This window comes from Zeus faber (assembly GCF_960531495.2).
Source record: "Zeus faber genome assembly, chromosome: 5".
Taxonomy (NCBI): domain Eukaryota; kingdom Metazoa; phylum Chordata; class Actinopteri; order Zeiformes; family Zeidae; genus Zeus; species Zeus faber.
The window spans coordinates 34,211,067-34,236,015 of record NC_137192.1 but is presented as its reverse complement, the minus strand read 5'-3'; the positions used below and the strand labels follow the sequence as shown (position 1 = coordinate 34,236,015).

The following is a 24,949-nucleotide window of genomic DNA, read 5'->3' as shown; positions in this document are numbered from 1 at the left end:
AAACTGAAACTATCTGAATGTTTAATTCTATCACATTAGTAGGAAATGCTTAAAATGGTGCCTCTATTATCTAAAGCATCTTGAAGCAGTCTTATCATTTTCCCTGTGCTATGTTGTCATGCTGTGGAGAGGTATGTTAAATACACCGTTCGCGCGAGGGTGATTTGCACCCTCGCAAATCCTATCCCAACTGTCTCTATGCACTATTCCCGCCGTCAAAACTGCTCCGATGCCAAGCTGAAGTGAACAGCAGTTGATAACTCCCATTGGCACGGAAAAAAAACGTGAAAAGGTGTCGGCAAACGGCCGGTTGCGCGCCTGTGGCGTGATTGGGTTTTTCGTTTTGACCCCCAGGAGCTGTTCACGCGCAGCTTGGCGGAGAGCGAGATGCGCAGCGCTCCGTATGAGTTCCCGGAGGACAGTCCCATCGAGCAGCTGGAGGAGCGACGCCACCGCCTGGAGAGGCAGATCAGCCAGGACATTAAGTGAGAAAACGCGCACAAACACGCCGATCGTAACGACGCATTTTATGAAAACAGCAGGAAGCCGGGTTGAACACGGGGCCCGTCGTACCCGCTCATGCTTTCGTCCACGCACGCAACGCAGGCACGACGGCTTCAAAATGTCAGTTTGCGGGCTCACTAACTCTGGCGTTCAGCTTGTGGAGCTGTCGGCAAACGCACGTTCTGGTGGTCCGGCCTGTTGTATCCAAACTTTCAGCGGGAAGGGTCTGGTGTCTGGGTGACTGGGACGCCCCTCCTCACACCACTAAGCCGATCTCCCACCCGGACCCTCGTAGACGTCGAGTCACCAAACTGTTTTTTATTTTTTATTTTTTTGTCTTTGTCATTTTCCCGTTCTAATTCCCCAGCGTGTGTTCTGTCACATTTTATGGATTGAAATGTGTGTGGGTGTATCTATTATCTACCGCTTGTGCCTATGTGCCTATGTGTCTCTCTCCTCTCCGCCCCCGCCCTCGCCCCTGCCTCGCCTCGCTGCCCTGCGCTGCTACATGTCACCCCAGGCTTGAGCCAGAGATCTTGCTGCGTGCCAAGCAGGACTTCATGAAAATCGACAGTGCCACAGATCTGGAGTGAGTGAGCTCGGCTTTCCTATTGTACTCTCGACATTGGTTGTCTTCCGCCTCTCTCTCTCTCTCTCTCTCTCTCTCTCTCTCTCTCTCTCTCTCTCTCTCTCTCTCTCTCTCTCTCTCTCTCTCTCTCTCTCTCTCTCTCTCTCTCTCTCTCTCTCTCTCTCTCTCTCTCTCTCTCTCTCTCTCTCTCTCTCTCTCTCTCTCTCTCTCTCTCTCTCTGTACTTTTACTGTTGATACTTGAACAGGGATCAACTACGCCGTTAGTGTTTTGGGATGAGCTGTGGTTATCCTCTGCTAGTAGCAGGTAACAGGATGCAGTGTAGGATAAACAGGTAACCTGCACAACACCAATGTCTGTGGCTGTTTGGAGGGATGATAATCTGTGGCCATCACTGATTAAATGCTGTGACAGGGTTCCTGCAACTAATACATCAGTTGCTTTTCATTGTGTTGTCATTCATAAACTCTTCTTTCCTCGGCTGTGTGTGACTGATCATTTCTTAATAGATCTATCAGATCTATTAAGAAATGATCTACTGTTCGGCAAACTTTTCCATTCGGACTAATAAAACACGCCCCCTCTCGCCCGGCTCCCTATCCGGGTCACTCTTTGAGATGACTCCATCTGCCTTCATAAATATTCAAACTCTCTCGCTCTGAAACGGCTTCTCCCTCCCCGTCCTTCGTCTCGCCATCTCTCTCACCGCGCCGTCTAGATTTCTGAAGGAGCAGAGTGTGGACACGGTGGACGATGGCTTCAGAGAGAGACAAATGCCGCTGGAGAGGGAGTTCCAGCGCGTTTCAATATCCGGAGAGGAGAAGTGCGGGGTGAGGAGCTTTCATCTAAATGTTTCCACAAAGCTTGCGGTTTGGGCCTTAATGATGCAAGTTGGGGTTATTGTGGAAACGTAACGATAGAACACGATCAAACAAACACAGAACGTCACGATTAATATTCGTCCTCTTTATTGAAAGTTGTATTTATTTTTAATCCCCGCAGGTGCCCTTCACCGACCTGGTGGATGCTGCGAAGTGCGTGGTGAAGGCGTTGTTCATCCGGGAGAAGTACATCAACCTCTCCATGCAGAGCTTCTGCAAGACAACCGCCAGCTCACTACAGGAGCTGGGGGAGAAGCCGCTGGACCTGCGGGTCTACGAGGAGATCCCAGAGACCCCCGTGGACGCCGGTACAACGACAGACCCCACACGCTATGAACATTATCAACAAACTATTTGAAATGAGGCTATTTTGACTCCTGACTGAGTCTTATTCTAAATTAATTCTCCTTGATAACTGCTATCAAAATGACAAATAAATACTTCTACTGATTAGTCACGGTCAAAAATCAGTCTGAGGTCTGACACAGTTTGACAGTTGGCCCGGATAGTTTGTTATGCAACACTTTTCCACAAACCACTTTGTGTTATTGCAAATAAAAACGTAATTCTATTTTATAAATAAAACATTAATAAGTAAGGGGAAAAGTAGGTGTCGGCCCTTTTTTAATCAATATATACAGTATATAGTAGTCCAACTTCTAAGTATTGGATTTTTCACTAGTAGTTAGTTAAAAGTGGAATACTTTAATGCAAATACTTAAGCCTTGTTAATAGTCATCCTGGTTAATCAAAACATCCCATATGATATATTTTTTTGGAGAACTGTCAAATTGCCACTGTTAACTATTGTGACCCTTCACTGTCTGATGAGAAAGTCCTTCACACGACTCACTCATCCAGGCCTTTAAGTTTCAATGTCAAAATGAGAGTAATTTGACTGATGTGTGCCCCCCTGCTCTCCCAGACGCCCCGGTGCACCCGCCCGTTTCCGAGACGCACCCGTACGAGAACCAGGACCCGAAGAACATGCCCGCCGACACCGAATACAGCTGCAAGATGGTGGACGGGGTCATCCATGTCTACACCAAGTGTGTTTTGTGCGCTCAGTTTATTCTTTGAACAATTTGAAAGGTGGTGGACGGTCTTGACAGCAGCTCTTGTGTCTAGGGGTGCAGAGCTGGACCTTCCTTATCCCAACCTGAAGGAGTACATCGCAGACATGAACGTCATGATGGCCCTCATCATCAACGGCCCTGTGTGAGCTGTGCTTTTTGTCGCCATCAAGGTCCATAATAAATATTATTATTATTATAGGTTTATTCTAATGTCCCTTTTCTGTGCCCGTTCTGCAGGAAGTCGTTCTGTTACCGCCGGCTACAGTACCTCAGCTCTAAGTTCCAGATGCACATTCTGCTGAACGAGATGAAGGAGCTGGCAGCGCAGAAGAAGGTCCCTCACAGAGACTTCTACAACATCCGCAAGGCAAGAGCTCCAAAATACATCCGAAGTACTCTGTGGGGCCTGGAAATGAGAGATTTAAGTATTTCATTATTATAAAAATTCAAATATGTATACAGTATATGTATATTTGTATTTATATCTGACCAACCTACTATATCCTGAAAAATGCAGGATATACTGTTAATGTTAATAGTGAAAAAACAAAATGTATAATTTAGCTGTCTTTTAGCCCAACTGAAAAAGAAAACAACTATTTGCAAAATGCATTACCACATTACCACTGATAGAAGGATTGATTTAGAGGTGCACCTCAATCCTCCATAATCCTTTACTATGACAATAACTCGCAACCCAAATCTACAGGAAACGCTTCCATAAACCATATTACGTCTTGCTGCTGCCCCCAGGTGGACACACACATACACGCATCCTCCTGCATGAACCAGAAGCACCTGCTGCGCTTCATCAAGAGAGCCATGAAGAAGTACCCCGGGGAGATCGTGCACATTGAGCGCGGCCGGGGACAGACCCTCATGGAGGTGTTTGAGACCATGAACCTGACGGCGTTCGACCTCAGCGTGGACACGCTGGACATGCACGCTGTAAGGAACGGAGACGTGGGCAGGAGAGCTCTAGATGCTGCCAAAATACACCCATCGAGGAAATATAAAAGCTGTATGAAGCAACACACGGTGATGAATTGTATGATGCACAGATAAAAATATAGCTGCAATTTCTCTCTCCAGGATCGTAACACTTTCCATCGCTTTGACAAGTTCAACGCCAAATACAATCCAATTGGAGAATCCATACTGAGGGAGATCTTCATCAAGACCGACAACCACATTGAAGGGAAATATTTTGCACACATCATCAAGGTAAAGTATAAAGGAGTTTTTCCCTGCTTTTTTTTTTTAAGTATTTTACAGTGTAAATTACTGTTTTTCTGAAAGACCTTGACACCACTGTCCTTATCCAGGAGGTGATGGCCGACCTGGAGGAGAGCAAGTACCAGAACTCCGAGCTGCGTCTGTCCATCTACGGTCGCTCCCGGGACGAGTGGGACAAACTGGCCCAGTGGGCCGTCAAGCACGGCGTCTACTCTGACAACGTGCGCTGGCTCATACAGATCCCTCGCCTCTTGTGAGCACCTCCACTTCGTGGATCACTTCCTTCCTCAATATTGATCATTTCACGATATTTTGGGGATAACTATTGATGGTTTCAGAAGTCGTCCCCCCCCCCCCCCCCCCCCAGCAAGACATATTTGAAAACCAACCACAATCAACGATGTGGGTATTATGACCAAGCAGGCGGAGGCGTCAATGAGAGTAGAACTGCCAGAGCCGCAGATGAAGTTCAGAAAATGTTATTACTTTGCTGTAATGCAGCCTTAAGGACAGAATTTGATCACAATATTACAGTAACAAATCCAACTTGATATGACTCGTCTGTGTAATTGATTCCAGTGAGCACATTTCAAAATAATAAAAAGTCTAAAAAATGATGCAAAAAATCAATGGCCATCTGGGGGGGGGGGGGGTCAGAAGGCCTTATAAGCACTTCCAAGATGCTGTTGAGTCATCAGTCATCCGATCTGTCTTTTTGCTTTTTGGTGTCGCTTTTCACTCCAGTGTTTCTGCTTTTCGCTCTAGAACCGAGCCAGTGTTCCGCCAGGTTGCACACCTGGAGATGTAGGTGTCCAATCCGGACTGTGTGCACCGTGCACGCAGTCCGGATTGGGCTACAAGAAGGAATTAGTGAGAGAAGTCCCAAAACGCACAAGGGGATTCTCCAAAATAATGTTTCAATGCTTTTAGATCTAGGCTTTAACCTATGTGCGTACACGTAACGCCCCCCCCCACACACACACACACACACAAATTAAGTTATGAAAGATCCACTCGTTATTGCTATACGTGCAACGGCAATCCAACTCCAGTTCAGTTACTCAAGTCGGTAAACTCCAAAGTTGGACGTGGACAATGTACACGGTGAGTTTCCCCGACCGATCCTCTCCGTCGCCCCGTGGAGATTAAAAATTGTGAGGAACGGGGCTGGAAAGTGTATTTCTTTATTTTTTTATTTTTTTATTTATTCAGTTGTTGCCTCGAGGGGGAAAATGAGGAAGGGCGCCCACCGGCTCTTCTCTTCGAGTTCTTTCCCCATTGAGGGCGACCGGCGGCCAGCAGAAGGCGGCGCCCCGGGCGACCGCCTATGTGGCCCACGCCTTAAGCTGGCCCTGCTTGGTACATAACTAGATGCTGTATCTGTCTTCCAGTGATGTGTACCGAACCAAGAAGCAGCTGGCCAATTTCCAGGAGATGCTTGAAAACATCTTCATGCCACTTTTCGAGGTCAGCGTCAACCCCCGCAGCCACCCGGAGCTGCACCTCTTCCTGCAGCACGTGAGTGGAACGCACGGCACAGGATCTGCCACGTCTGGACCAAAGTTATTGTTGGAGCTCTGTGTGTGTGTGACATGCCCATGGCCATGGCAGCCTACAAGCCTACGGCAGGTGCAACACGCAGCGCATTACCGTGGCAGTTCCACCTGCCAGCGGCTTTCCTAGGGGCTCGCCGACACAGAGACACAGGCAGTGATGGTAAAACCACAACAGTTTATTGGAGAGTGTGTCAAGGGGTAACAAGCTGGGAGCAGATGGGATGTTGTCATGACAAAGGCTCTCCTCTGTCTGTGGGTGGGTTGGGTGATTTAAACGGAGCTCATCGATTGCTCTGATGAACAACAGCCGCACAGCCACCCCTTCTCCTGGGCCAACTAACTACACACAAGGCTGGTGTGGCTGTTTAAACCACACATCCCCCCCACACACACACCACAAGGACACATTTTATGCGTCCGCTCATTTCAGGCAGATGTAAAATAAAAGTCACCCCTTACTGGTACATGTATTAGTGTAGATGTTATTCTTAATTTTTTTTTTTCACTGGAAACCAGAGTCAAATTTATTTGATGCATATCTGTTTAGTAAGCATACTCGGCCAATGAAGCTTGATTCTGAGAAATGGATAGTAAAGTATAGTGGCATAATAATGGCACGGTCGCTCAGTTTCTCTCAAAGCGTTGAATGAACGCGATTTGTTTGACTGACTGGTTTCCTGGACCCCGTGCTTCCAGGTGGTGGGCTTCGATAGCGTGGACGACGAGTCCAAGCCCGAGCACCACATCTTCAACCTGGACAGTCCACTGCCAGCCAGCTGGACGCTGGAAGACAACCCTCCCTACTCTTACTACCTCTACTACACCTATGCCAACATGGCCGTGCTCAACCACCTGCGCAGGTTTCGGGACCACGACGCTTGTTTTGTTTCTGCGGTTTCACGAGCACAACCACCCCCAGAAATACCTTCTGGAGGTGTTGCCTGTTTGTGAATCTGTTTCTCCACCGCAGGCGACGCAGTTTACACACCTTTGTCCTGCGGCCACACTGCGGAGAAGCCGGGCCCATCCACCACCTGGTTTCAGGTTTCATGTTGTCCGAGAACATCTCCCACGGACTGCTGCTGCGAAAGGTCAGCACGGGGGGGGGGGGTCGTGTCTCCCAACTAAAACTGAATCGATGCGAAGGGCTTGGCTGGACGTGCAGGTTGTTCTGACGCTCCCCCCGCTCTTGTGTTGACCTTTCTTTTTATGTAATAAGGGTTTGTTCATGTCGCGTGTCTGACCAGCTGCTGCTGATGAATTTACAGTCACTGTGCTGAAGAAATAACTGTCCTGATGAAGGGTGTATATAGTGGGGGGGGGGGGGGGTGAATAAATAAATAAGTAAACGTATGCTATAAAATGATTTATAGTTTCCCCAGAAAAAGAAAAACGATTGAAAGAGGATGCTTAACTTTTTGCTCTCCTGGCATAGAATTTTCACAAAGTTTATGAGTCATGAGTCATGAAATACACCATCCACGTATTTTGCATTTTTTCGAATCTTTGCTCTATTGTTGGTTTTGTCGGAAAAGTGAACAGTCTTTAAGTTTTAAAGGCTTTGACAAAACATCTTGTTTCTTCTCAGGTAAAAGTAAGATGTTTTAAAAGTATGTTTACATGTATCTCTGAGCATACTGTATATACATAGATGAATCTATTATGTACACGCAACATATCTCCAGTATATCTCCAGTATGTCTCCAGTATATCTCCAGTATGTCTGATTGTGTTTTGTGCGGCACCCCCCCCCCCCCCAGGCCCCCGTGCTGCAGTACCTGTACTACCTGGCTCAGATCGGCATCGCCATGTCCCCTCTGAGCAACAACAGCCTGTTCCTCAGCTACCACCGCAACCCGCTGCCAGAGTACCTGTCCAGAGGCCTCATGGTGTCCCTGTCCACTGACGACCCGCTGCAGTTCCACTTCACCAAGGTCTGTGTCCCCGCGCTGCCCTCTGACCCCACTCTCGCCATATTTCAATTGATTTAACCTTTTATTGAGCAAAGAACGCATATGAGACAATGCGTCCGGAATCCCAGTTCTCGCTGGCATTTGAATCTGCTTTTTTTTTTTTTTTTATCTTTTGAATCATCTAGTCTCCTATCCTTTATTGGTTTGACCACGTGTTTATTTCCTGTTATGCAGCTTGATTCTATGATAGGCATGAAATCTGCTATAATAGTGAATTTACCATGTGTTGCCTTTTTAAATCACATTTTTCTGGTGTGTGTGTGTGTGTGTGTGTGTGTGTGTGTGTGTGTGTGCGCGCGCGCTTGGCCTCAGGAGCCTCTGATGGAGGAGTACAGCATTGCGGCGCAGGTGTGGAAGCTGAGCTCCTGCGACATGTGTGAGCTGGCCAGGAACAGCGTCCTCATGAGCGGATATTCTCACAAGGTGGCTGCTGAAGGACGTTTTTATTTATTGTCACACGTAGGGCCACCACGGTCCTGGAATTTGAGTTGCCGGTTAATTGTCATACAAATCATTGCAGTGGGCAATTTTCATTGTCTTTTTGGTACATTTTATGTGGTTATTGTAGCATATGCTTATAACAGGGTGGGGATGTTTGCAGAACATTGTATGGTTAACTTTTGGGAGACCGTTAATCTGCCTCAAGCCAACCGGTGGAAACACACCCAACTCACATTCTATTTATTGTGCAATTTCTAACATTGGCTTAAAATTCCCTTGACATATGGATTGGATAGAAATTTCCGACTGTAGAATCCATCAAATCCGCGGATTTTACAAAATCATGGCGCGCAGCTCAAATGGCGGCGTTGACGTGAGACTGCTCCATTTGAGTTAGTTCTTCTTTTTTTTTTTTTTCTTTTCAAATCCATTGTGTCTGTATGCAGTAAGGCTATTGGGCGGAGGTTCAGTCCGTGTCAGTGAAGTTTTGCATCCTTTCCAGGCAAAGAGCTACTGGCTGGGTCCGAACTACTCCAGGGAAGGACCCGAGAGCAACGACATCCGCCGCACCAACGTCCCCGACATCCGCGTGGCGTACCGCAGCGAGACGCTCTGCGAGGAGCTCAACCTCATCACGCACGCCGTGCGCACCGAGGAGCTGGACATCATCGAGGAGGAGGACAGCCTGACCATGGCCCCGGGCCCCGAGAAGAGCTAGGACCCACATCCATCCACCCCCCTCCCCCCATCCCTTAAGCCAAGGATCCAGCAAACCCCCAGAATGCTTTTACCCTCATCCCTCCCGTGTTTTTAGCGCCGCTTGTCCCCGCCCCCTCTGGTTCTCCTCCTTCCTGTCGGTCACTGTGACGTCAGCATGGCTGCTAGTAGCAGGGAGGCCCGCTGGGGTTCTTCATTCGTGCACAAAGAGAGCGGGGAGATGCCTACAGCGGTGCTTTCCTCGCCAGAAACACTGCAAGGTACTGTGCTTTTCATCCGCCTCTGCTATTGGCTCCTTGATTCTAAGATGGCATGCACATAACCTCCCATAAATCGCAAGAATGCATTTCAACATGTAGCACACAGAACTGTTTCTCGCAAACCCGTCCGAAATGCTGCTCGTCTCCCACTGCACAATATGCTGCCTTAACAAAGTAAGTGCATCCGGCGTCCATCGTCCTCCAGCATCTCTCCGCAGATGTTCTGAGCGGCTGCAGATGCAACGGATCCTTCTCGAGTCGAGTCACAGAGGCATGTCTTCCCTGCACAGCCGCATCCAGTAGGGTTTTAGCTTTATGTCACCTCATCCGGATTCATGTGGAAGCTTTAGCTAAAATGTAGAGATTTTTAATCACTTGGAAAAAGAAAATACAGCTTAAGAAGAAGAATAATAAAAAAAGAATAAGAATAGGGTTTGACCAAATCAGTTTAGTGAGTTTGTGTTGTCTGCTGCAGGTGTGTCGGGTCATTTATTTGGGGAGGAGTCTGAACAGTCTTTGAATGATAAATGAGAAAATCCAGCTGGATTCCTCCATCCCTGCTGCAGCTGCAGACATTCCAGGACAACATAGAGTTATTATTCAGAAACCCGACGCTTTCTTTAGAAGAAGGTTCATTTAAAAGCAGCTCTTAGAAGAGAGAAGAGTATATTTTTTAACCTAGAGCATGTTTGATGGTCTGTCTGTTGTAGAGCGGTAGAATCACCTCTGTCTTGCATTGGAGCACAAATAATTAAGGGTGAGTTCTGCTTCATCCAAACCATTACCTCACTGTGTCCAATGTGTGTACGGATCCTCTGTACCTCCTTCCCCGCCTCGTGGGAGAACTAGCGCTACTTAGTCCCTCTGCATGCAGTCCAGTGTGCACCAAGCCAGGACTCACCCGTGCCTTTTGCTCGTAGCTTTCTACGTCTGGCTAGCTAAGATGTTTGCATTTTGATTTCCTCATCAGCTACAGTATCCGTTTGCTTCCGTCGGCCTTCAAGCCGATGTGTCCGTCAACGACTCGGGCCGTTGAAACGAACCCGCCCGGCTGCATGCGCGGTGTCAAAAGTCTTTTAATCAAGGCCTTGTGGGGGGGGCCAACAACAAAACGAAGCGTTTTGTTTCTCTTGCTCTGCCTCTGAGTGCGTTCCTCCTCATGTAATGCATGCCTGCATGGATAGTGGGTTTGTAATGTACAGCGTTATGAGGAATTCACGGCCGCTGACCAGCTGCTTGGTCCAGCCAAAAAAAAGAGAGGAAAAAAAAAAACTGCTCTCCTTGGTGTATAAATGCACAAGCCATGCGGGGGGCACGGTCTGGACGGCCGCATCACGTCTCCTAACACTTTTTCCTTTTCTTACCGAACCCCTCATACGGTCGGACTGTCGTACACGTCATCCGCGTCACCAAAGCATTCTCACGCTGTTGCCAGTGTCCATCCGGCGTCACCACAAAGTCACTTGGTGCCAAGATCCTGTCGTACTGTAATGTTGTAACGTGTATAAAATAGACCACCATACAAGATGGTATAGAGGAAAAACAAAAAAAAGTCAGCCTTTAGGAATAACCTATAGTCGTGTCGTTGGTAATATACGTGTTCGCTATGACAAAACGTTAAGTTTAAGATAAGGGAGAATCCATCGTTCAGGAAAGGGTTGAGCAGCTTCAGTGTTAAAGGGACGTGTGTGGCGTTGGATTTCCTGTACAAAGTGTATTTTTTTAAAGGCTGTAGAGACTTTACATTTTATATGAATAATATATTGATGTCTAGATTTGAAACTTAGATTTGTTGACATAGAGCTTTGTGAATTGGTATAAGGTCATAAAAATACAACTAAACGCATACGTTTGATTGACATTGTGGCTTTTATGCCACCCCCAAAATAATCGGACCCAATGTTCCTGACTTGGAATTTGACGTTTTAATTTTTGCATTTCTCCCTGAAATTTTATTCATTTTCTGCTCTATCAAAATGTATTTGTATTTCTGATAGAGAGTATATTAAATCACCGTCACAGATGGAAAGTGCGCTATTTGGCACTAGTAGTAGCCATTACAAAGCCAAAAGAATAATTTACTAAGGTGATTCTCACAATGACCTCAACCCGTCTAATAGCAGCATTTAAAAAAAGAAACCAAAAACAGGAGCATCTCTGAAACCACAGCATTTTACAAAAGCATTATTTGGCCTCTACCCTTTGTGACATTTTGAGGTTCAGGCTCCCAGTTCAACAGGTTCAAGTCCTCGTCCATCACCAAGTGTGGAGAGATGGAGAGAGAGGAAGGAGTCCATCCTCATCCCTTCATTCCGGTCAGGGGCCTCCAACTCAAATGACCTGGGGGCCACTGGCTGCCCTTGACATCAAGGGAACTGTACCACAATTTTTTAAGTTCACCCTCCATTAGTGAATTCCCAAATATGTGTCTTAGAGATTAACCCAATCATAAAAGTTCAATTCAGTTCTAATGTTAAATTAGAATTTATTGTGATAAGATTCATCAAGCAATGTGTGTTTTGAAAATGAATTTGCCGGACCACGTTTAACAGTATATTATCAACGTGAAGCGGGGCCGCATTCCATTGCCCCGCACCCCTGATATTGCCCCCGGGCCGGTGGTTTGAGGCCCCTGATTTTGGTCGTCTCTTTTTGGAACAGGCTGACCAGTGCTTTTCTGTTGTTTGGTCACCAGAGAGCCGGCGGTCTGTAGCCCACACACTGCGGTGCGCTCTACCTCACACTGTCGTCCTGCGGCTCAGCTGGTTTAGTTTCCTCCTTTCGCAATAAAGTCACACACTCAGTCGCTCAGCAGTAGGAGAGTGTGTGTGTGTGTGTGTGTGTGTGTGTGTCGGCCAGCGTGTTCTCAGTAATAACGTCTTATTGTCAAATATGTTGCCAACACACTCAAAACGTGTTCACAAAAAGTGTCATTTCTCTGCCGCTTCTTTTTGCCGTGAAATACTCGCCATGTTTCCATATTCTCATTTTATTAATGACACATTGTATTTCATTGTTCACAATGCATCTTTATTTTTTACATTCTTCATTCGTCACTTGTTTTTATTTTCCTGTTGACTTGGGATTATATTTGGACTTTTTTCATTACTTGTGTTAATCACGATGGCTTGGATATACTTGCCAACAATCTACACTCAGATGCTTCTGGTATGGTTGACGTGTAATGTCTAAGAATGAAATAAAGCATGTTTATTCTTAAAACCTCTGTATTGCACATACAATACTTCTAATAAAATTAAAAGCTGAGGCTGTATTAATATAAACGACAAAACAACGGATTTCTGCCCGCGTGGTAGAGAGAGACAGACAGAAATTTTGAGTTCCACAGAAATATATCGCTCCAGAATATAAATAAGTCTTGCATAAAGTTATTTACGTATTTAAATGTATTGGTAAAGGATATGATTGAACTACCACTTACTTAGATGCTGTGTTGCCATTTCAACCATCAAAAGTGATAGTAAACACCATGACACACGACTGTTCATGACATACATTAAGATGACACAAGGACATGGATACACATCAAGTTATTCATTAAGTAATATTTGTGTTACCAATGTACTAATGAGTGTTGTAAAACTACTGCACACATACAGCACTGTCTAGTATTCGACCACTTGTTGATCCTACATAAACTCGCCCGACCTTTAAAAACCTTATTTAGGGATCAGGAACATTGATGTCAACAGTGTTTGTGTTTTCCCACGGCGTCGTCCTCCTCACCTCTCAGGAAAGCTTCAGTGATGAAAGCTGGAAAAACAGGAAAAGACGCATTACTAAGCGGTGAGCCGCTTGTTTAAAATGCCCCCCATGAGTTATGAGACAGAGCGGCGCTGACTCTTCACTCACAGCCGCGGTCGTTTTGAGCGTCTGCAGCCGGAAGAAGACTCGTCCTCCCTCCTCGGGACAAACGGCCTTCAGCTCCTCTCGGCTCAGCCCCAGCAGAGCGGAGCCGCTCAGAGAGGCCAGACAGCGCACCGTGCTGGGGGCGGGGGCATCCCAGATGTGGATTATACGAATTGAATCGTTATTGTTTCAGTATGATGATGATGATGATGATAATGGGAGTATGACCTACATCTTGCTGAAGCCCTGGTGCTCCAGCCAGGCCCTCACCTCCGCAGGCTTGGACCTCTTGGTCAGTGCCGAGGAGTCGCAGATTTGCTAAGGCAAAAAGAAAGTCATATTTTACAGAAAATGATTAAGACTATACAGTTTGTTGACAGTAAAATGTATCTTTAATGCATAGGAACCTATACTAACACCCATTGACAACACTTCCCAGATTAGAAACTCTATTAGTCGTTTATTAGTTCAGAAGTTCATCAGATATTTTAAGACCGTGCCAATGACACGTTTCAGAGATCACCAATCTGAATGCAACATCTTTCCCATTTGTGACAATTTTATTTTAAAGTATTCCTGTGTGTTACACCTGACACTAAGATTAATCAAACGCATGTTTCAACTTAAACTCCACAATGCAATATGAGAGCAGACAGAGCCGAGAGACGTTGACGATATTCACTAAAGAATCCAGCAACAAGCCCCTGTGACAGCTAAGATCTGAGCTGGAGCAACACTATCCATTAAGGAAGAGCCTTACGTATTACCTTCTAGGTGTTTGGCGCGAGCAAAAAGTGAAGTACATTTAGTTTGGTTTGTAACAATGGCAAACAACCTCCTCCTCCTCAGAATCCTTCTCCAGAGGCTCCAGGACATTATTGGGTACGAAGCCTTCTGCCCCTCTGTCGTTCCTCACCTTCCACCACTGCTTGGTCACATCAAGCAGCTGCAAACGGACAGAACCATGTGTGAGAAGAATTTGGCTTTTCTGTGTGAGGCGCTGTGATGTGGAGATGGGATGGTTTGAGCAGCCACCCTTGACCTGAATCTAGGTGACTGGGTCAGGGTGGTTGCATACCTGTTGCTGATTGGTTGGGCTAACGAGCGGCAGGTTAAAACCCCTATCTTTACTCAGGAGAGGAGCCCTGTCATGACACGTTCCATGTGCTGGCTAATTCCACCTAGCCTCATCTCAACAATAAACTGGTGTCTACAACCCATCGTCGTCTGTGTCTCTGTGCCGGAGGGCCCTGAAACTGCCACTTGGGTGGCGTGTGGCAGGCGGAACTGCTACAGGATGTTACTTTGAATGATTTTGTCTAACAATCTCAGCAAGAGATAAGCAGAATGACACTCACCTCAACCACCTCGCCCCTCGTGATGTTCAGTTCCCTCTGGTTTCTTGCGGTGAAGTCGTACGTAACACGCATGTACCTTGGGCTCTTGGGCTTCGGCTCATCCGGACTGAAAGGCAGGAACAAAACCGTAAAGATAACAATGTTCCATCGATGGAAAGCTTGCCTGACATTTAACTAGTCTAACAGTCTAACTCCCTTTACCCACCGTGGGGACAGTCGAGGGGGTGGAGGTGTCCGCTGAGCTGAGCCCTGCAATGGAAAGAAAAGGGGATGTGGTTATACTTTTTCGCTGAATCCGTTCACAAGAAGTAGTGAATGTTCAGGTGTTTGGAGCCTGGTGTTGGACGTGAACATTCACCTGGTTGATAGAGGGTCGGCTCTCCTTTGGGCTCTCGGGTGGACTGGCCTCGGACCCCCCGTTCAGCTCGGGGGGCTGCCAGCCGTCGAAGAACTCCACATTGTACGTTGGGATGTCATCGTCATCCTCTGGCCACTTGGTGCTAGTTACACAGACAACAGGTGCGCCACACGATCCAAGTTAAAACTGGTTATCGTCAAGACATGGGCCACGGTCAGCCTCAAAGGCTCAATTCCAGCTGCTGTCCCTGTCCAGATGATAAAAGGCGGGCTACAATTACACGTGACGAATGAATGTAAGAGTATCGAGAAGTACAAAAGTGGCACCATCTTACACAAAGAAGACATAGGAACATAGAGTACAGTGTGTGTAGGACCATGGAGATGCACATCCAAAATGATGGTAACAGAAATGGGACGATACGTTGAGAAGACGAAGTAAGGAATACAAGGCAGGACGGTCAGCGTAACGGTGAAAGGAAGAACGACCGGTCGTGTCCTTCTATCTGATATTATGGGATGGATACGTGTTTCCCACCTGGGGATGTTCCAGGGGTCTCCCATGGACTGCCACAGCTGGTCCTCCTCGGTGGAGGCCTCCTCGCTCAGAAGGCGGATGCACTCTGGTGTGAGCAGCGGAGCCACAATGGTGGAGGCAAGATCGTCAGGGCAGTGGGTCACCACCTAGTCAGGCAGAAACATACATTTGAAAAAAATGCATGAGTTTGATGAATAAATAGACAACTAGATCTCAATCAAATCTAACTATAAAAACAGCGGGGGCGAGGGCCAAATCAACCCTAAACAGCAGCCAGTCCACGGTTAGCTGAAACACGTGGCGTAAGATCAGGTTTAAAACTCAAAGTATGTTGACTTACAAATTTCAAGGTGGAGAAAAGGCAGTGGACAAATTCAGGGGGGCTGGGATCTTTGATTTTTCCATTAAGTTTGCCCTGTCGGAATAAAAAGAAAAAGATCCGCTCGTCAGGGGGCCGCCGCTGCCAGCTCCGTGACAATATCAGGCGGCAGGATTCAGGCGACGTACCAGAAGGTTGAAACCAAACTTAATCTTCTGTAGACAGGTTGAAAAGTCCTCCACGGGGGGCATTCCCTCAATGACTGCAAACAGAAGGTCAGAATATGATGGATGTACAGTCCTGTTTGAACAATACTCGCCGTGGACAGTGGGTGGAATACAAAAGTGCATCATGAAACTGAGGTTGTCCTCTATCTACCGTCCTTTTAAAGAGATTTACTTTGTACGCTACCTTTGTTCTTCTTTTTCCTCTTTCTCTTTCCATCCTTAGCCACTACTGCAGCTATTCGGCCCATAAAGATTTCAAGATCAGTACATATATGATTCAAGATATCCTATGGAATGAGAAAATACGTATTTTTATCAGGTCCTTGTTGTGTAGTTGTGTAGAGCCCTACACATGCAGAACAAGAGAACATTAGGCAGCAAGAGCCTTCTATCAGGATGAGGGAAGATTCATCATTGACAAGGAAACAGACCACGTCTCTGTCCAGCTCCCTGTATGGACGTGGAGGTGGAGGAGCGGAGTGCAGTGGAGGTTCCTCCACGGTTGAGCACCGCGGCGGCGAGGGCGGGTCAACATCGCGGGGCATCTGTACGGGCGTGGGACAGTCGTCCTGGTCTTCATCGAGATCTTCCTCTAAAGGTAAGGCCAGAGATAAGTGGTAAAGGGGGGTTGTGGATTTGGAGTGATTGTTTATGTTTCTTCACCCAGGTTGGCAATCTCCTCTGCAAGAGACCAACTCACCCGTGTCAGGGACACTCCATCGTGATGGAGGTTCTTCTGGAGGCTTCCAAGCTCTTAGTTCATGAGGACGGCTGGCGCTGCCGAGGTTTTTAATGAGCTCAAGTCCGGCCATAATTTCTAGATTACTGCTGTTGAAAAAGCACGGAGGACGTCTGAACGATCCCACCAATAATAAAAGTGCTGATGTGTTTTGTTTGCTGGTTCTTACCTCGGGCCTGAATCCTTTTGCTTGCGTGAAAGTGCCCGAGAGAGGTCCTTCTTAACATAGTCAGCCTAGAAACAGCAAAGAACCCGTTGTTTTTGTGTATGTGCCTTGTATTTAATCAGCGTTCAGGTGTGCTTGTTTGCAGCTTGGTCCCCTCACCCTGAGGTCGTTGCACTGGAACATGAAGACGCTGGTGTTCTTCTTCCTGCGGTCCTGCACTGACACCGTCAGCAGGGAGTCAAACACTCCGCTGTCCAGCACCGCCTGGAGCTCCAAGACGCTGCTCAGATCCAGCGAATCCAGCACTTCCTGAGTGGATGGAGTTGATGTGGGTTATCACTCATAACCTCATCCACCACGGTGGATCGTAGGCCCAATCTATGTTCTTGCCTTGGCTTCGATGTCTCTGAGCAGCAGGTTTCCTCCGCGCACTTCCAGGAGCATGTCTTGACCCCACACCCGGCCCATGCTTTCCAGCAGCTTCAGGCGGTCCACGCAGTCACCCACAGTTTGCACCTCCTTCCCGTCCAGCATGCAAGTAAACAGATGCTGCGGAGGGGAAGGAAAAAAAAAAAAAGTTAACTATGATATTTAAAAGAAAACTCATGGTTAACATGGCTCTATAGTGTGTGTGGGGCAGATGTTACCTCCACTCTGTATTGAAATTTGTCCATCATCTTGTTTATACATGCTGCGTAGTCCCTCCTTTGCACTGGGGGAACATATTAGATATCTGAGACAATACCGTTTTTATAGATTAAAGTGAAAACTGCAACGATTACAGTAGGTTTGACAGTTTGGGCTTACTGTAAATTGACTTTGCACTTGGTCTAGAGAGATCCGATGCCTGTGATGACACCTCATCCGCAGTAGAATATCCACTGTTAGTACTGTGACTACTGTGAATAAAACAGAAAAATTACCACATGATCATCCTAATGAATGAATGAATGAATGAATGAATGAATGAATACTTTGACTGCATGGATCCTCTGAAGCTGCTGTCGTCACGACCGAAGAGACTGCTATCCCTGAGCATCTTCAGTCCTGGATTGACACTGATGTAAATAGAAATAACAAGGGACTGAATAGGTTTATACAGATGCTAATCTATTGTTTACTGATCAATAAGTGATCATGACTTTGTTTATTATTATCAGCTACCAATGGTCACCAAGCAACAGCATAATAAACAGACCATCAGTGTCATCTTTTTGGTGCTATTAGAAAGGCTTGTCACACTAGATATGTTCACTAATGTTATTCAAATATAATTAATAGTATTAAAAGTATGAAATCAGGTCCTAAACGCATGGGGCACTTGTTATTTGGCGGCACTTCATTAACCATTCAGTTTTAGGCTTACATTTTGTGCACAAAGAATCAATAGACCAATGGACATAATAGAATAGAATACCTAAGTATCACCAATCATTTATCAAATTTGAACACTCAAATTGAAAAGTAATTTAATGGAGCTACGGCGATAAAGAGCTTGTCGTGTCTTTGAGCAAATACATCACTGGTTGAAATCGGGATGAATATTAAAGTCCATCTATTACAGTGGAAATAACATCACTTACCTCCTGACGTGAAGTGGAAATCGTTGTCTTGGTGTCTTTGTATTTTATTTCTCCATGCTTTCTCGCTCTCAGGTACAAATTAAACTTGTGTCCGATCATGGGGACAACCACAGGAAATATCCACCCAAGCCTCCCTCATAAAGAGGCACAAAGTCCACAGTCTGCATGGGGTGCTCGGCTTATCCTGGTTCAGGTGTGTTAGGTCTTTACAATCCCATCCCTTCTGACTAAAGGTCACAATGCAGGGAAGAAGTCCCCGAGTCTAAGCATGCTTCCACAGCGCTATACATTTGGAAAACTGTGTTTTAGCATCTCTTTAATGAACCAACTCCCACATGACTGACACTAAAAAGTTAAACATCACAATTGACGGCAAATTTTCTGTTTAAGACAGATTTTTTTAATTATAACAGGAATGAATATGTTCAAATTGCACGGCTGCATTACCTGTTTTACTTTAAAATGACAGAATAATTAATTACTTGTTTATTGTGATGAAAAATTTTAGCTCAAAATTGTCTGCGAGCCATACACATTCATCGAAAGAACCATAGTTGGCTTGCGAGCCGTAGGTTCCCAACCCCTGCTCTAGGCTTACCGAAGGCAACCTGTTAACTCAGTTTCCAGGGAAGCCCATGATGAGGCCCATTGATATGCATCAATAGGCCCATGAGTAAGTGGAAGTACTGTAGAGATGCAGACATATTTTAAGGACTGATCGTCTGTGTAGCAACAGTAACAACTCTGAAAAGTACACCCTATCACAAGGCAAAAAATGATCTCAAATGAGAGGCCAACAAAAGCATAATAAGAAACATTTAAATGCTCTGTAGAGGAAGACCTATTAAAACAAGATAACGGCGCTATGACGTCATCTCCATATGCTGGGAACCTGAGATACCAATCATTATTTAAAATCCATGGGACTTTGGTTGGTCAACTATCAAGGAGCATATAAATAAGAGTATGCCACCACATTTCTTTTTAGTATTTTGAGTCAAGTTTTTATTTGATAAAATAACTCAGAGGATTACAGGCGTGGCCATTCTACAAGTTACAAAACAATTTAGCACCCAAAGTGCTTTCACACCCAATAGATCCCTGCAGATTGAACGGAATTTCACTTCTTTAAATAGTAGGTACACTGGATCCCTCACATGAGAATATGAATATATAATATCCAGCTATATAAAAGGGGAGAATTAAAAAACAGCGCATAATTCAAATATCTAATTCTATTTAAAGGGCATTTCTGATAAAAATCAATGAATTCTGATCAACATGGTTTGTGTACTCTCAAAAATGATGATTGTCAAACAGCACAGACAGCAGACACAGTAGTCAATACATAAATGAAAACAGGAAAGATGTCTAATCTTACCTTAAATATAAACCATTTTTTGCATTTGTTTTCCTACATATCCTTAACTGAACGTCTTACTTCAAGAAACAATTAACAATTCCTAAAAGTAGATGAAAGTCATAATGCAGTGTTTCCTGAGTAACTGGGTCCAGGTGGGAGAGAAAACAAAAACAAAGCAAAAAAACAAAACAAAACAATGAAACAATGTTAATTCAGCAATCACTGACCCCGTATGAAAATACACAGGGTCTGTAACTCATTAACTGAGTTAAATGTTCCCTTGCAGACAAATAGACTTTGGCCCGTGCAGTAGTGACTTCTACACACGCTGCTTAGTAGCACTACATGTTAACACTACAGCAGAGTCATAGGAGATAAAGCTGAATGCGTCTCTAAATATACAGAAGTACTTCTTTGTTTACTACGAGTTATTCTCCTTGTCAGCTTGACAGAGGGTGATCTATGTAAAAGCTGGGTGTGGGCTGCCTCACTGAGCGTGTAGGGCCTGGGTGAGGTTGAGGCCGTGCGCTGGAGGCCAACCCTCCTGGCCCTGGTGGTTCTGCAGCAGGCAGTAGAGCTGCTTCAGGTGGGTCACTATGTTGTCCTTGATATCTGGGATCGAAATCTGCAGCCGAACGCTGCCACTGTCAAAAGACCTTGTGTTGTCCCCGGAAAACATCTCGTTTATCATTCGTGCCACCACCGGGATGACCTGGAGGCACAGTAAAAAGAGTCAATAAGTCCCAGTTTGAAAGGGGTCCACACGGATAAAAAATCAGCATTCCCACCGCAGACCCCCGTTCAAAGCAGCACTGAAAACATGCGGTTGAATAGTTACACTGAGCATAAAAAGCCCCACCTGAACCATGATGAGCTTCCTCTCCCTGGGCCTGCCATCAGGCCACTCCTCTCCAAAACAAAGGTTGATGTCGAACTGAGGGGGGCTTGGTGTTTGGCCACGCTGGTGGGCTATCACACCTTTACAATCACACAAAACAAGCCGTTAGAATCCGATTCTACAAAATGATGCGTTTCCAACAGAACACACAGACATGTTCATGCTCATCATTCACAATTTCACAACAAGCCAAGATAAAATCCACGGAGTCATCTAGTAGGGGTAGACACTGGCGGCAGATATCCCCCCTGCAGTTCAAAATGAGGGTATCTGAAATACCAATTAAAAAGAAAAACAAAAAAACTTGATACCAAAGCCATCAGATATCAAAAGCAGCTTGGTTTTCTGTTTTTTGACCAATTGAAGCACGTCAGAGGTCTCCAAGTTAGAGTGGATTACATTCTACTTACTCCAAAAGAATGACCTAGTTTATCTAAACGGTTAAGGAAGCAATGGATTGGGAACTCTGTCGGCCGACATGAAAATTGTAGGAAGTTTCAAGATTTGTATCGGTACTAAAAGGCCGTATTAGTTCGTCAGGAGCATCTAGTGATGCTGTTCCCATTTACAACCTCCGTGAGCAACGGGTGATGTTTTACTTACCACTGAGGAAAGACTCCAGGCAGAAGAGTTTGACCTTCCTCTGGCGCTCTATGAGGTTGGGAGCGGCGCTGTTTGGAGCGCAGGGGCCCGACCAGTACACCTTGCACTGGCACAGACGCACTGCATAGATGTCATGGCCACTGACCTCCAGGACGAGGCCCCTGTCCATGACGTCCAGCAGGCGGTTGGTGAAGACCCTCTGCTTGTCGTTGGTGATGTGCTCGGTGGTGGGGAAGCGCAGCTGCTCCAGGCTCACCGGCCCAAACAGCTCCTCCTGGTTGACCATGGGACCCAGGTCGCCGTAAAACAGCCGGCAGCCCTGGGGGTTACTGACCGTCACCGCAGGGATCACCTCCTTCCCGCGGTACTCAAACAGCACCTCCAGGTCCGTCACTGAGTTGGGGAGACAGAGACACAGACGCGTCGAAAACAATCCTTTCTGAGCTGCGGTCCAATCCACCGGGAAGCGGGCGGGGGGCACGGGGGGGGGGATCTCCACACCCAGCCTCCATTATGTCTTTACCGCAGTATGTTCTCTGCGTACTGACGGCTACTCGTACATACTTGGGAGCGAGCTGATCCACATTTCTGGAGAGGCGAAGATGGCATCTGGGATGGAATGGGTTTGCATTATGGGATCCGGGAGCGGAGGGGGGGGCATGTCGGCCAGGGGCGAGGGCTGCATTTCCACGTCCACCGGCTCTTCTTTGGGCCACACTTTAGGCTCCTCTTTCAGCCATCCCTCTACGGAGGGCGGGCAGCTCTGGGGCTGCAAGGACGACTCTGAGCCGGCCGGAGACCACATGATGAGAGGAGATGGGCTGGTGCCTGAACCGGAGAGAAAAATTCACAAGTTCTGTCACAAATACGAGCAATGCGGCTTGGACAACATGTTCTCACTGATAAAGAAAATCATTGATAAAAAGAGTAAATCCCTTGAAGCTCAATGGTAGTGGAAAGAAATGGCTGACTGTCAAATCACTGACCATTGGAGGGGTGTTGAGCGTGTGACTCTGGAGTATCTGGAACATCATCCTCCCCAACTTCATCCTCATATGGAGTCCAAGAACCAGCATCTGAGGATCCTGTGTGGGAACGTCAAGCAAATTAAAACAAAATAAATTGTGAAGATGCCCCCCCCCCCCCCCCCAAAAAAAAAAAAAAAGTATAGTTACATATATTTTTTAATTAAATATCAGCATTTTTTTCCAAGAGGCCTTTACCTGGGTTACTAAGAGGCTGCGGGATGTCACAAACGTCATATATCTTCAGGGGATTCATCGGTACCTCTTTGGTGCCGTCATAAATGAGATTGAATTCACGGCTTTTGTTGAGAGCGCAGCGGAGCTGGGCTTTCCATTTGGCCGGGTCGGGCTCGTCCGCTCCCTCTTGGAACTTCCCCGTCTCCACCGCCCAGGCCTGCAGGACGGGAAAATCAACATAACCACGGGTGCACAGGGAGCCGGTCGTGCTCGGGGGCCAGGCACCAGGGTATTCATTATTTGTACTCTTTAAGTGAATTTCAGGCTGGAGAACTCCCTCCATCATGCTGCGTGACTCAAGCGGCAGAAAAGGAACGTCCTGTCCCAACCACCCAGGCAACGACACCTTCATGAAGCTGCCATCAGCAATTATCACATTTTGGCCACCGAAATGTCCTTTCGGCTACCGGACCAACATCGGAACAAGCTTACTACGTGATGACCGTCACCTTGAAGATGGTGTTTTCTTCTTCGTGGTGGGGCGTGTGTCGCGTGGCGTGCTTCCACGGGATCCTGAAGCGCATGGCCTCCCGGTCCATCCACACCAAACCGGCGTAGAGCCCGCTGTCCACCTGGGCGACCAGCCACGGCTTGAGGCGGACGCGCCGCGGGGTGACGGACATCCTGCCTCTGCGAAACGCACGACAGTTAGCGGGCGAAGGGCGGAGCCCGGGCGGCGCGGGCTGGGCTGGGGTGACGCGGGTCTAGCCGACGAGATCAGGGGTCTGCGCGCTACACGTCTTCATCTGGGCCTGCGTTTGGGGTCTACATCTGGGTCCGCCCCAGCATCTTCATATCATTGGTCTCAACCAAACACTCTTTAAAAAGTGAACGTGAAAGGTCAGTAGGTCAATTCCAAAGGTCACGAGTGAACTTTATCTCCACAGCCACAGCATCAGGTACATTGGCTACAGGTGCGTGCGCTTTTCTCGTGACCTTTTTGTTTTTGTTTTGGTTTTTTTCAGCTGGGGGTATCTGTGTCTTACATGCGTTTATTTTCACCTCCTTGCAGTTGTGTAGCGCCGCTAAACAGTTGAATATATTCCCATTTGAAAAAACTAAAGCGTTACCGAGCGCCGCACTGTGCACATCCGGGTAACTTACCTGCGGCCAACCAGGAAGTCGTTGTTGTTGTCGTCGTCGTTCCTCTGTCGCCGAACCGAACCGAACCGCTGGGACGGCGTGCGCCGTCTAGGTTCCTCCGCGCAGCGGGGACCGGGGGCGGCGGACGGCCACACGCTCGGGTTGTTGGGCGGCGAGCACAGTCAGTTCCGACGCCGCACCGAAGGAGCAGCCCGAACGCGCCGTGTCCACATCGCTCGGTCCGCCCTCCTCCGCTTTACCGAAACTCAGGTAGAGGTGACGTCACGCAACCTAGTTTCCGCTCACCTTTTTTTTTTTAATTTTTAATTTTTTTTTTTTTTGGTGTCTTTGCCGATACCGATTTGGGGGATTTCTGTTTTTATGGATTCGTGTTTTTTTTTTTTGTGTTGCTTGAAGTAGGGATTTTGTATGTACTAGTATAAAATAGAATACGATTTTATAAACATTTTATAATCCCCGTGGGGAAATTCTGGTGTTACGACAGTAAACAAGTCTAACAGTGAAGCAGCGATGAGTGTGTGTGTGTGTGTGTGTGTGTGTGTGTGTGTGTGTGTGTGTGTGTGTGTGTGTTCACACTTGGACACACTGTTCAAACATGGACAATTTCCTATTTTTGATGGTGTCAGTTGTTGATACAGAGGTTTATTGTCAGTTGTGCAATATCTCTGTTTTCTATTTTCAATTTTTTTAGGTTCATGCATATTGCCAATTGTTCTCTATTTTTTATTCCGATCACCGTTATAGCTTATTATTGCCTATTGTTTAATCTATCTATCTATCTATCTGTCTATCTGTCTGTCTGTCTATCTATCTATCTATCTATCTATCTATCTATCTATCTATCTATCTATCTATCTATCTATCTATCTGTCTGTCTGTCTGTCTGTCTGTCTGTCTGTCTGTCTGTCTATCTATCTATCTATCTATCTATCTATCTATCTATCTATCTATCTATCTATCTATCTATCTATCTATCTATCTATCTATCTATCTATCTATCTGTCTGTCTGTCTGTCTGTCTGTCTGTCTATATGTTTGTCTGTCTGTCTGTCGTTCTGTGTACATTTTGAAGTCTGAAACTTAATCTCCCACGTCTTGGCCAGACAGTGAAGAACAATGGTCTTTTCTCAAAGCACCGCAGGGCAGATTGCCACTGTATGACGACAGTGGAATAATGAAAATAAACCACACCCTGAAACCGCTCAGGGCAGCTAGGCCACGCCGCCTTTGGCACGTGGACAATTTATTGACAATAGGGGGTCCAGGTTTCAGCACAGCATGGATCCTTAGGGCACTCAGGGGCCACATCACAACAGCACCCTCATTAAAT

The 24,949-nt window shown here is 46.5% G+C and overlaps 3 protein-coding genes across 7 annotated transcripts in view; 1 reads left to right on the top strand and 2 right to left on the bottom strand.

The window, feature by feature from the left end:
• The window catches only part of ampd2a (adenosine monophosphate deaminase 2a), a 32,438-nt gene extending 19,913 nt beyond the window's left edge, over positions 1-12,525 (top strand). For 4 of the 5 annotated variants that reach the window (XM_080001359.1, XM_080001357.1, XM_080001360.1 and 1 more), the window contains exons 3-18: positions 355-485; positions 1,025-1,093; positions 1,811-1,922; positions 2,095-2,281; positions 2,899-3,022; positions 3,102-3,191; positions 3,287-3,416; positions 3,803-3,997; positions 4,142-4,273; positions 4,375-4,538; positions 5,677-5,803; positions 6,538-6,701; positions 6,812-6,932; positions 7,602-7,775; positions 8,127-8,237; positions 8,758-12,525. In XM_080001359.1, the coding sequence (XP_079857485.1) occupies positions 355-485; positions 1,025-1,093; positions 1,811-1,922; positions 2,095-2,281; positions 2,899-3,022; positions 3,102-3,191; positions 3,287-3,416; positions 3,803-3,997; positions 4,142-4,273; positions 4,375-4,538; positions 5,677-5,803; positions 6,538-6,701; positions 6,812-6,932; positions 7,602-7,775; positions 8,127-8,237; positions 8,758-8,973 (2,247 nt within the window). In that variant the 3' untranslated portion in view covers positions 8,974-12,525. The remainder of the gene's footprint in view (positions 1-354; positions 486-1,024; positions 1,094-1,810; positions 1,923-2,094; positions 2,282-2,898; positions 3,023-3,101; positions 3,192-3,286; positions 3,417-3,802; positions 3,998-4,141; positions 4,274-4,374; positions 4,539-5,676; positions 5,804-6,537; positions 6,702-6,811; positions 6,933-7,601; positions 7,776-8,126; positions 8,238-8,757) is intronic. The other variant, XM_080001358.1, reaches the window with a different exon arrangement.
• Positions 12,526-12,982: 457 nt separating this feature from the next.
• On the bottom strand, positions 12,983-17,845 carry eps8l3a (EPS8 signaling adaptor L3a; the record flags this gene model as incomplete). The annotated part of the gene is made up of 19 exons (XM_080001171.1): positions 12,983-13,006; positions 13,106-13,238; positions 13,335-13,420; positions 13,938-14,048; positions 14,461-14,566; positions 14,666-14,709; positions 14,819-14,960; positions 15,356-15,501; positions 15,696-15,770; positions 15,863-15,936; positions 16,086-16,188; positions 16,333-16,493; positions 16,602-16,726; positions 16,810-16,874; positions 16,966-17,115; positions 17,197-17,355; positions 17,454-17,518; positions 17,614-17,705; positions 17,781-17,845. 19 exons carry the CDS (start codon positions 17,843-17,845, stop codon positions 12,983-12,985), a joined length of 1,926 nt encoding a protein of 641 aa, XP_079857297.1.
• Positions 17,846-19,418: 1,573 nt separating this feature from the next.
• On the bottom strand, positions 19,419-23,792 carry irf6 (interferon regulatory factor 6). The gene is made up of 8 exons (XM_080000008.1): positions 23,620-23,792; positions 22,965-23,145; positions 22,477-22,672; positions 22,240-22,338; positions 21,818-22,081; positions 21,254-21,646; positions 20,612-20,730; positions 19,419-20,464 (listed from the first exon to the last, which is right to left on the bottom strand). Exons 2-8 carry the CDS (start codon positions 23,136-23,138, stop codon positions 20,240-20,242), a joined length of 1,470 nt encoding a protein of 489 aa, XP_079856134.1. The 5' UTR covers positions 23,139-23,145; positions 23,620-23,792; the 3' UTR covers positions 19,419-20,239.
• Between the last annotated feature and the right edge of the window lie 1,157 nt (positions 23,793-24,949).

Excerpts from the sequence above, each read along its gene's own strand:
- irf6 (XM_080000008.1), bottom strand. The coding sequence starts at position 23,138 with ATGTCCGTCACCCCGCGGCGCGTCCGCCTCAAGCCGTGGCTGGTCGCC. Across the intron at positions 22,673-22,964 it reads AAGAAAACACCATCTTCAAG|GCCTGGGCGGTGGAGACGGG; the intron begins GTGACGGTCATC and ends CCCGTCCTGCAG. Across the intron at positions 20,731-21,253 it reads CCTGGAGTCTTTCCTCAGTG|GTGTGATAGCCCACCAGCGT; the intron begins GTAAGTAAAACA and ends GTGATTGTAAAG.